General features: G+C 31.9%; 1 protein-coding gene across 1 annotated transcript in view; it reads right to left on the reverse strand.

Annotated features, from left to right (window-relative positions):
• LOC129227065 (uncharacterized) overlaps nt 1-12,465 on the reverse strand; it is a 252,824-nt gene that overhangs the window by 24,497 nt on the left and 215,862 nt on the right. The window contains exons 8-12 of the mRNA XM_054861710.1: nt 6,550-6,658; nt 5,843-5,916; nt 4,845-5,117; nt 3,486-3,601; nt 914-2,343 (exon numbers count right to left, since the gene is read on the reverse strand). Of these exons, the coding sequence (XP_054717685.1) occupies nt 914-2,343; nt 3,486-3,601; nt 4,845-5,117; nt 5,843-5,916; nt 6,550-6,658 (2,002 nt within the window). The remainder of the gene's footprint in view (nt 1-913; nt 2,344-3,485; nt 3,602-4,844; nt 5,118-5,842; nt 5,917-6,549; nt 6,659-12,465) is intronic.

Below are 12,465 nucleotides of genomic sequence, written 5' to 3' on the forward strand. Positions count from 1 at the left end.
AAAACTTGTTCTATGTGTAAAAACTTTTTTTCACCATACTTAAAAAAAAATCCCACATTTCAGTACAAAAAATATTTTCCTGGCACAATTGGTTCGGGGTCTGTGGGGTAAAAAATTCAAAAAGCTGCTAAAAATCACATAAAACATTGAATAACTTTTTTTCTAATTAAAAATATCAACAAATTATAGCCTTTCCTCAATAAATGGACAATTCAACACAAAAAGAATTTTTCCATTTGAACCAGTAGCTCCTGTGATAAGTGCGTTCAAACAAACAAATTCTTCAGCTTTATATTATTAGTAAACATTTTAAACTTTTCTTTTTTTTTAAATGTATATTCAGGATATGAAATGTCACCATTCTCTTGAACAGTTTGCACCCAGTGCAGATTCAGACAAGATACACATATTAGACCGTGAGATTTCAAGATTTCAATGAAATCATTAAAAAAATATATCAATTAAATCAAGTACTTTTTTATTTTACACTTTAGAGTCATCAACTGAAAAAATGACTGAGGTTTTTTTTTTTTAAGTTACCTCCAAACACAATGACTAAAGAAGATAGAAAGAAAAGAAAAACAATGCAGGCATAACAAGCAAAAAATTCTTCATAGTGCTCAGAACATTAAGGTGAGAGGAAAAATGTTTTTTTATGGAAAGACTTTCCTGATATACTGAAGAATAGGTTTAGGAATGAATATATCTTTCTCAATCTAATCAGTGTTTAAATGCAGAAAACATTGTTAAGGCCGAACAAATGATTGATTGGGCAGAACAAATATTCTAATATATATGTCAGTTTACCAGGATTTTTTTAATTGCCGCACAGAATTATTTTGCACTCGGCATTTTCTAAAAAATTAGTTTTAGTAGTAAAAAACTAAATGTAATAAAATTGTATAGTACATACTCTTTCTCCTTGCTCTTTCTGAGAAGCTCTAATTCACGCTGCTTTTGCCTATATTTCTTTTGTAGTTCGGCCAGACGCAATCGCATTTCTAGTTCTGTTGCTTCTCTATGATCAGGTGATGATGACCTGGATGAGTGTTGTGAAGAGGAATTGGAACTCGATAACTCCATTTGATCATTTGTGGGACAACTGCCTGATTGACTACAATCATTTTCTTCTTCAAAGTTATAGCAATCTGGTTTTTCATCAGCTGTTGTCTTTGCTTTATTATCATCATTCAAAGCTTCTTCGAAAAACCTCTGCTCCGCAAGAGCACAAAGCAGTCCCAAGCCGTCAGTGCATGAAGTGTCAATGGTTTTGTACGTTGGCACGAAAGGTTTTTCAGGAACCCGGCCACTCAGTACTTTACCAGTTTCACACTGCTGAGATGAAGCATCATCCTTTTTCTCTTCTGAAGTCTGTTTCGAGTTTTCTGTGGTGGTTTTCACATCAATGTTCTCTTTATCATGTGATTCTTGTTCCCTTGAAGCAAATTCTTCAATACTATCTACCAAAAGATTAAGACCATGATGATCGATGAAATCCATCACCGGTTTGCTCTCCACCGGTAAAGAAGGAGCCAATTCTGTTTCTGATGTCATGATTTCTAACTCAGCATTAGCTTCTTTTACGCTTTCAGCCGAAGCAGCAGGCGGTTGCTCGGTTACTTGAGATTTCTTGCTTTCAGGAATCACTTCCATTACAGGTTTTACAGTTTCAACTTGTCCATTATTTTGATTGGAAGAAAAACTGAGAAGACATTCACCAATATCTTCCGTTTCTACTTCCGATTTCGGACTCTCGGAATGAAGAGAGTCAGTCTGGTTCGCAGAATCGGACATTTCAATTTTAAGCTCTTCTACCTTTTCAGGGACTGACTTTCTCTCTTCTTCTTCCTCCTCCTCTGAATTGGTCTGTGAATCCATGTCCACTTGGATTGCCATGGTAACAGATTGGTTCTGGCAGGATAACTGGACTTCTGTACTTTCGGAGCAGGCCACGCCTTCACCATCATTGTCACTTTCCTCTTCGTCTTCCGTGACGGATACCTGAATAGAACAAGTATTTGGAGGAGGAGAGGGGGTTGCACAGTGGAGAGGGGATGTTCCTTGAGATCGCCTCCCAGATTCCGTTTGTATTGATGCAGTTGTTTGCGTATGAGCGAGATGCATGACTGTCGACGACTGCAGAACATAAGAGAAGCTAGACGGGTCACACTGAGTGGGGAAAGTGGCGAAAGCGTACGTCTGCCCATGAGCCAGAGGTACACTTGGCACTTGCCCACTGACATCCTCAACCTTATCTTCTCCTTTCACTGGTGTACTTGAAAGGTCACATGTAGTTATGCTGCAACTGTTTTCAATTCCTTCAGAAGTTTTCAGTGAATCCGTCTGTAATAAAAATAAGAATATTAATAAATTTAATTTTGATGAAGAAATCGAAGGATTTTTTTTTCTTTTGTAATTATTAAGTCAGGCTTTTATTCAAAACTTTTTAATTGTAGTCAGGAAAAACATTTGGCAGAGCTTGAAAAAGAAATTATTTTAAACATAATTCAATTTAGTTTTTAAACTTTCCAAAGTATTCTAGAGTTGTCAAAATGTACAAAGACAAAAACAGAACAACTCTAGTTGAAATAAGTACCATTATAAGAGGGTGGGTGTCACTGATGGTTCAAAAACAGCAGATTTTAGTGCAACAATTACGTACATAAAATTTTACAAATGGGGGGAAAAAAAATATATGTCACACATGGCACAACTACTTTTAAGGAATGCTAGGACTTGAGCAGCACATGCTTCTCAGACAATTCCCAGGTTTGTACAATTCTCTGGCTGGTTGCCTGAGGGCACTGCACTGCTCCAGGACAGCTTGTGTAGGGTAGGGGGGAGGAGAGTGGCAACACTGTTCTATTTCTTTTGAAAAACATTTATGAATGACTATGAGGTATGAATGCACAATGAACTTTTTCATAAGGTCACAAAAATTCCAGTTGACTTTAAAAGATCTTCTGTTTATTATGTAGCTGCTGATGTGGTGGTTTCTATACCCGCCTGTAAGAAAGGATTTGCCAAATGACACCTATAAACCAAGCAAAAGATGAATTATATGTGTTAAAAATATGTCACACATGCATCCGTAGGTATTTGTGTAGGGGTAGTAGAACTGTATTTGTGATTGTGTACAATCCTTAATCATTATAATGTGTTGTCACACCGCTAGCGGAGAAATCTAATTGGGCATTATTATTAATATTGTTACTGAAGTGCATTCATCTAGTTTTGAAATAAAAGTTTCAAAATGGCAAAAGATGATTAACTTTCATCTTACAGCAATCTACACCTAAAAACAGGTACTTGATAATGAAAAACTCTCAGTACCTGTATATACAATTTACAGATGTCTCACTTGATAGTTTGAGTGAAATATAAATTTTTAAAAATAAATAACAAAGATTAAATCATGCACATGTGTTTGAAATTTAGCTACATTTCTATTTTAGAGTTAAGTTTAAGCTTGTTAAAATACTCACCTGTGGAATAACTTGCTCAAACTGTGTGTGCTGCTGCTGTGTTACAAGCTGCTGAATAGGCAGATTACCAGTAGATGAATTAAAAGATGGCCACACTGAAGGTCTATCCATTAATTCTGTGGATAAAAAATTAGCTTTAAATTATTTTTTATTAATTATTTTCAGTAATCATTACCATAATTTATTAGTAACATTTTCTGTCTCACAAAATCTCCATAGAATTCAAGACAGATTTTAATCAGTCTTTTTGCAAGCCAATATTTTTTCTTGAACTCGAAAATGATACTTCTAAGCAACGCCCCCCCCCCCCCCAAAAAAAAATCTTATCAATATTTCTAATCTTCATTTATGTTTTACAACATAGAAGATTTAAAAAAAAAAAAAAAACTTAAAATGTTTAAAAAAAAAAAAAATACAGATCAAGAAACCATTTTAATTAAGTTTTATGGCAATAATATATTTAACATATCAATAGTGCAGTGTTTTATATATGCCCTTATTTGCAATTATTACAAAAGTCTTGAAATAAACCTCATTTTGCTGGAGCTTTCCACATTTTAAATCTTATATCCCCCATTCTGTGCAAAAGATAAAATGTTCCTGATTTTCTCTTCGAATTTAGAAAGAATTTTTATATTTCTAGCTTTATTTTCTTAAACTTCTTTGATATTTTCAGTGGCTTAAATGACAAAAGACAGTTCGTTTTCATTGTGAAGTGATTAGGGGTGCACTAAATACCATATTTTTTCGAATACCTACCATTTGATTAAATTTCCAACTGAATCTTAAGCTGAATACTGAATATTCAGTAAAACTTTTTTAAGTGTGATATTTTTATTTTATGTCTGTTTATAACAGAAAATCTTATCTATTTTGTGCAAACCTAGTTTCTTGTTATTAAACTTTGATTAAAATAACTAATTGAATTAGTTTGTTAACGATACTTAATATTTCATACGGTGTAAAACTTCAGAAATTAAAACATGACAAAAGTTTCTATTACACAAGTGTTTTCTCAAATATTATTAATCATCTTTTTAAATATTTATGAAATTGAAACTTTTTTAGCTGCATTCTTTAAAAAATAGTCTTTAATGGACTACATATTTATAAACACTAAATATAACGTGTTTAATTTCTTTCTTTTGGCTACTGTCTCATATTTGAATGAATTAGAGATAACAAGGTTAATGTAATGTGTCATGAGATTTAGAAAATTGAAAAGCAACAAAATTAACATTTTACATTATAGTATTTTCTCTTTCGGTTTACTATTCCGTTGTCGAATATTAAAGTACTGGGCCAAACCAAACATTCTGTTTGTCTGCTAAAGAGGCATTATACCGAAATACTACTTACCTATATTAGCAGTTGGTATCAACAACAAGTGTCCAGTGATAGAATCTCGTGCAAGCTGGTAACCGCCCGGCGGTAGAGAAATCGGCGATGAATCCAGGGGATTCATCGCGACACTTGGCACATTGTTTGAGGTGGGAGCTGTAGTTGCAGCATAGGCCCCTTGCCCTAACCAAACAGCAGGGGCAACAATGGACCCATGCGCCACCCAAGGAGATGGCATCGCTGTCCTGGTCAGGGCTTCCGACTCCCATTGGCGAGAGACAATCGTAGGTCCTAAACAAATTCAAATGTACATTAATCTATTAGTATCCTGCCAGGGCCACACTAAACATTCGCTACCGAGCTAAGCGCAATAAAATTGAAAATTCGGTGAAAGAAACTCTGATTTGGCAAAAGCAAAACCCTCAGAAATTTACACAAAAAAAAAAAAAAAAAAAAAAAAAAAAAAAAAAAAAAAAAAAAAAAAAAAAAAAAAAAAAAAGGTTTTCCCCTCAATCTGCAAAATGATAATTAGAAATTCTGCAAGACAAAAAATAGCAACGAAGTTGAAACTCAATGTTTTATGCAATGTTGTTAATTGTTTATTAAACTTAGGTCTTGCATTGTATATATTTTATAAAATTATTCCTTTGATTTCTGATTGAAGTTTTCTAAAAAAAAACATTATAAACTCACAATTACATTTTAATAAATTTAAGTTTTTGGCTAAGACTTGGCATTTTACAGTTAAAATTTGGCTAGTAAGCAAACAATTTGAAATCCCTAGAGCAGGTCCTCAGAAAACAAAAATTATCGAAATTTAATTGAAATGTTGTTTCCAGAAAAGAAATCACATGTTAGGGATGCACGCTCTCTATTTCAAGATCACTTGAGTTTCATCTGCTCAAACTTTTTAGTCATAACATTCAACAATAACAATTAAAAATATATAGATTACTCTTGCTACCATTTATTTCTGTATTATCTTGCTTAATAAAAAAAAGCATTGAGCAACATACCTTGAGTGACAAGAAGATTAGCATCCACAGGTGTTGGATTGTTGGAACAAGATAAGTCTTGGCTTTTTTGATCCCTAAAGCAGGATAAATTTACATCCATGAAAGAATAATGATTGTTAACAGTAAAATTAAAATAAACAAAGGTTACAAGTAAACACAAAATAATACACCATACAAGGAAAATAATAACATGCATTAGAGACAAACACAGTCAATATATTTTTTTTAATTAAATAATAACGAGCTTTACAGAAAATTTAGGATATATAAAGGCAACATTACACACTCCCCCCCCCCCTCTCATTATATTATTATTTATAACACTTTTTTTACATTTTTGTAGCAGTTTGAAAAGTCATGTTCTCTCTCATAAGATCTGTTTTCAATATACGTAAAAGAAGAATTCTAAGAAATGTTCTTAAAAAAAATATTTGACTTAAAATTTAAAGATTTAAAAATAATTATTCATTTACAATTATTCTTTATCGTTCCCAAACAAATTTGCTTAGATATTGCTGAAGAATTTTGGACAAAGAAATCACGTAATCAAAAATATCCTCTCTTTGCTATGGTTGTGATTTGACTAGGACCACCTTACCCAGTCCCAAAGCCAGCTACTAATCCTCTCGTTCGTATTTGCATTATCCATACTTTCTGTTTTAAACTATCTCTACAGCAGAAATTATTAACTAATCAATATGCTGTACCTTATTAATTCCTGAGGTTGTATTTCAGTGGCAACACGACTAGATGCTAAGTGCGAGTTATTTGATATAACATTCGATGTACTAGACGGTACTGTTGCTTGAGATTTTCCTGAAAATAAAAGCAAAATAATAAATCAATTTTTTGTTTTTCAAAATAAAACCTTTCAGAATAAAAAATATGTTTTTGTCAATTTTTAAATTAATTTCTTTTGTTATTTTTAAAATTTGTAATTAAAGGAGAGAAGGAGTGAAGAAAGTTAACCATCTGATTTATTAATATAAAAACAAGACTCTACATTAACAATAAGGTGGTAGTTTGAAAGGTGCAGATAAATTGTAATTGAAACAAAATTTGGAAAGATATTTTAGAGCTTTATGAGTTTAAAAATAAACACAAGGGACAGAAACCATAGAGCAGAAATCAGTAGAGAGAGAGAGAGAGAGAGAGCATAATTCTATTATTTAGAGGTAGTCATGTGTCATATGACTAGGGAAAGAGCTTCTAGTTAATAGTAATCAACGATAGCTTGTTTCCATCTCAGCTAATAATTGGCATTTGCATCCTTAATAATCGTTGTAGTAGATTTTACTTTTTTCTCTTCTAATTTTATTTATTCTTTTAATAAAATATATCACAATATAAGACTGAGATTCTTTCTTCTTCCTCGATTCTGTGTTCATGGGAAAGATAGACTAGAAGTAAACAAAGAAAACGCCATTTGGCGACGTCAATCACATGTTTGGCTTGGAAACGAACAAATTGCTGCCAAGCAGATGGCAATTCGAATACTATTAGTTTCCTTTTTTTACTCAAAAAAAAAGTGGTCATTAGTGGAAAATCTCCGGAAAACTTGTTTATTTACTTTGGGTCTACCTTTTCCACGAACAGATCATATTTAATATTGTTTATTTATAGATCTGCAACACTTGTATATGTTTGCCTACTTGCTCAGTGTTTTTCTGCAATGCAAGCAGACTCATTTAATTCAATATAGTACTGAAAATAATACTCATATAACAAAAACGGTGGTAACGTGAACCATTTAACAATCATTCTCAAAGAATAAGGCAATAAATGTTTGACAACAAATCATGCCAAAAGAGTAATGGGGTGGTTTTCTTCAGTCAGAAGTATTACTTTTAGTCATTGAAATGGATAGAATAAGCAAAAAAAAAAAAAAAAAAAAAATACATGGACCCAGAAAATACTTTCAATTTCCCAACAGTTCTTTTTAAATTAATTTTTCAAAATGGCCGATTTTTCAAACAAGGCGTGTTCTTTATGACATAACAAATAATGTAATTTGGCGCATCTTTCACCTACCTTTTCATGTTATGATAATCAAGCAGAGAATAAAAATTGCGCTCTACGCTAGCTATCAACCATATCGTTGCCAATACACGTGAGTAAAGATGCGAATTAAATATTTTGTTCTGTGAATGGCAACATTGAATGGCATTTCATCATTTGTGATTGCATTTGACAGAAAGGGCACCAATTTAAGTAATTTTTTAAAAATATTAAACTATAATTATTTAAAAAATTGTCAGATCCTATGTTTTTAAACATGCTCTTTCAGAAAAAAATACTTTTAAAATTTTGAAAACTACCCCATTGTGGGCAAAAATCTTGAGGTTTTTTGCACACAATTTTCAAACCTAAGCACTCACTCTCTCCAAAGAGTAATATCTGCTCTATGACAAAAAAAAAAAAATTAAAAGAAGAAAAGTGATGAAGAAGAAAGCATGCATATCAGAAATTACAGCCACAAATAAATGCAAGAAAAATGCAAGAGTGAGAACATGTGTTAATAAACAACATGAAAAAAAAAAAAAAAAAAAAGAAAAGATGAATAGGAATAATTATTCAACTTAAATGCAGCAAATACATAACATTGGTACATCTCATGATGAAGCTACCAATACTGTTAGGTCAGTGATGTGTATTAAGTATCTTCATCACATTATGTATATCAATAAATTAAAATCAATGCATATTTCATGCAAATCTACACGGGTGTTAGATTTCTATAATGTAAAACTATCTTAACATTTCAACTTCATAATATTCACCATCTGTTAAAACACAATCGAGAATGCTGAACAATCAAAACAAAATATGAATGAACATATTGCATGAAAAAATTGTAAATGTTCAATCCAATGCCTTTGGCAAAGACGTCATTTTTAAATTGCAATATTTAATCTGAATCAACACCAAGATCTTGCTGTCAGTTAATTACCAATAACAAGAAATATACTGGATAAATAAGTCTTCACATTTTACCTAATAGTTGTATAGTTGCAAGTAACTCAAAGTGAAACCAAAGGTGAAAAAAATGCTTGGTTTAGGTTTCATATTTTTGCTCAAAATGAATCCAAGGGTGAAAAAAACCTTTTGTTTCTAACTCAAAACTCAGATGCAGTAGGTTAATTTATTTCTCAAATAAAAAACAAATTGTCATATGTAAACTAAAGGTCGCTAAATGATATAAATCCATTTTAGATTTATTCAGTGATTTATTCAGAGACCAACATATAAGTAAACCATTATCTAATTAACTAAATACACAGTGAAATCTCATCATAGCATCTCATTATTGTAATATTTGTGCAAATGTTTGTATTTCATATACATCTTATTCAAAAAGCTAAAAAGAAAAAAAAAAAGAAGATAAACCCAGCATTTGGTCAAGAAACATCTATTTCACGGGTCTTGTAGCTTATGAAATATCAAACTACTACTTATAGACTCATAATGTCAAAGCCATTATAGCTATTTTATCATAGTGAAACATCAATAGAAAAAAATCCTACCACCATAGCAAAAAGTAAGATATGATTTCTATTCACAATACTGCTGTTTTGAACTGACCTACTATCAGTGCAGACTAACTATGTTGCATATGTAGCAATTGCTAGGGGCTCTTACAACATTAGGGTCCCGAAAGGGATCAAAACGGTACAGGACAAAATAGTTTACATTAGAAAAAATGGTCTTCAAAAATACATTGTTGGCGGGCCCTAAAAAGTATAAATACGCCACTGCCTAATGTAACAATGACGACATATTTCCTATTGTCATAGTGTAGTATGGTATTCCCACATTATTCCTATCAAATTCCACGATTTCTACTAACATAATATAGTTTTCAAGTCGAGAAAAACTGAATCCTCAATGTACTTCATTCCGATTAGTGAGTCTGTATTAAAATTAAAGACTAAATATGTCTCATGATTCAGAAAACTAATTTGCAATAGATTTCTCCCAATTCAGTTATATAATTTCTGCTACTCTAATAACTATTTGCAAAGAAATTTCTTTAACCTTTATTTTAATGCATTTTATCACCCAATATCTCCTAAGAAGTTCCTTAAAAAAATCACAGGTTAAACTTGAATGAACTGAACAGAAAAGTGATTTCTTGCATAAATTTGGGGCTGTCCGAAAGCAATAATTTAATTTCAGTCCTTAAATTTAAAATTTAAACAATTAAAGAGGGTAAAAGAATTAATTTTTATTTGGCCAAATAAAAATTTAGGCAAATTTTTTTGAATGCACCGAAAACAAACCTTTTGGACCACACATTCATGCGATTATAAATGATAGAAAATTGTTTTAAATAAATCAGAGTAGAAGTTTTTTTCCCAAACACGCCCTCGTATTTTGGGAATTTAAGGACACAGTCCTGTTCTCCCACACGGTTAAGAATTTAGGGAATCGACAGGTGCTCTCTATTAGTCCGATCCCCGCGAAGTCCAAAACCGACTGTAGACTGAAAAAAAGAGAGAGAGAGTAAGAGCCAAAAATTTAAACTGTAAAAATATTTTTTACAGTTCGTAATGCTATATACATTTACAGTAGTCTCCATAAGTAATAGGGCAATCCTATTTATACCACACAAACACCTTGAAAATCAATGGAAATAAGGATAAAAGCACTAGTAGTTATTACTGTATTAAAGTTCAACTAACAGCTCATGAGACAATGCAATATACGAGGGTAATTCGGAAAGTAACCTCCGAATCTCTGTAAATAAGACAAACCAGCACAGAGGAAAAACATTTATTTACATATTTAAAGGTACAACTCTCCTCTATTTTTCAACGTAGTCGCCGCTATTATTTAGGTACTTGTCATACCGTTTTACCAATTTATCAATTCCATCTGCATAAAAAGCGGCCGCCTACGATTTAAGCCAATGTGTCACTGCGTTTTTAAGTTCCTTGTCGTCAGTGAAATGTTGTCCCCCAAGCCACTTCTTCATTGAGTGAACATATGGTAATCAGAAGGAGCCAAGTCTGGGCTGTAGGGAGGATGGGGAAACATATCCCATTTGAACTTGCTCAAAAGATCTTGCGTTCTTACAGCAGTGTGAGGGCGTGCGTTATCGTGCAGAAGCACAACCCCAGAATTCAATAGGCCACGACGTTTGTTTTGGAAAGAAATCTTATCACTCCTCACATTTCGCGGGACTTTCTATGGCGGCACTCATTTTGTCACGCTATAACTAGCAAACACCTACAACACTCTCACTCTCCCACTGGAAGCTTACTGAATCAAAGATTGCTCGTGCAATCGATTGAGGGTGCTCCAAACCGTACTTCCAGCGTTATGTCCAAATGGCGGTTACTTTCCGAATTGCCCTCATAAAATCTACATTAATTCTCAAAATTAGTACACTAGAAAAATTCTAACTTCCCTATTTATTTCTAACAAGGATCATGTATAGAGCACGGATGTTTCAGATTATTTTGATATATTTGAAAACAAGGCAATTTCGGACATGATGCAATTTTATAGATATTTAAAACACATTTTAGTGAAATATACAACTTTTTAAAAACAATACCTTTTTAAAAAAGAAAGAGGGGCAAAAATGCAAACTACTTTTTTTGCTCTGAATCTAGATTTTCTAGCTTGCATTAAATTTAGGTAAATTCTAATTCTTATTCTAGGTATTTTGTAATTTTTAGAGCTATTTCATTAAAAATAGCCATTAAAATATTATTTCATGGCAACTATTTTACCAACCACATAAAATAGCATTCAAAATAATAATAGTGATGATTTCTTTAGCATTTGGTTGTTCATTTACTACTTAATTAAAACTAACAATTAAAATATTATTTTGTGGCAATTAGTTACAAACCACACAATAACAAATTATTCAAAATTAGTGATAAATAATTTACCACTTGATTAGTCGTTTATTTTTTGAGCTTCATATTATTATTTATTTCTTTTTATTTTTTTTCTGATAGCTTAAAAACACACTTTATTTTTTATCTTTCTTTTTTGCACTTTATTAAAATTAATTTTGCACTAAGTTTATGTGATTAATTTATGCCACTATAAAATCAGAATAATCAAATGTAACTTTTGAGCTACATTAATGAAATAAGCATTATATTTTAGGGAAAATATTTCAGACAAATAAATAATATTTTCCATTAAATGGGGGGGGGGGGGGGGTTGGGGGAAAGATCAATTAAAAATATTTTTTAATACTTTAATTTAAAATTAAGTTGCAGAGTATAAAAAGCTGTTGAACAATATAAAACAATAGCGCAAATCCTGATTTTCAATGATTTTCAAAGTTTTTTGTAAGGCATAACAGAAATGTCCCATGATTTTTGGATCCACTGTATAAATTTCGCAGGGAAGGGGTACTGAAAGAAAATGTATTTCAATAGTTTACACTAAATGTCTCAAGAAATTTAGAAACAAATATATGCTATTAGGTTTTGTATGAATATCAGCCTAAATAATAATAAAAAAATGACAATTTCTTTGAACATAAAAACTTGTGGAGTTCCATGTCGCCCAGAGGTTAATCTGTAAAACAAAACCTGCCCTAAAGTCTCTATTTAGGTAATTTGATTAAAATGCAGAACGCTATTTTCATAAATATG

This window comes from Uloborus diversus, chromosome 7 (assembly GCF_026930045.1).
Source record: "Uloborus diversus isolate 005 chromosome 7, Udiv.v.3.1, whole genome shotgun sequence".
Lineage (NCBI taxonomy): Eukaryota > Metazoa > Arthropoda > Arachnida > Araneae > Uloboridae > Uloborus > Uloborus diversus.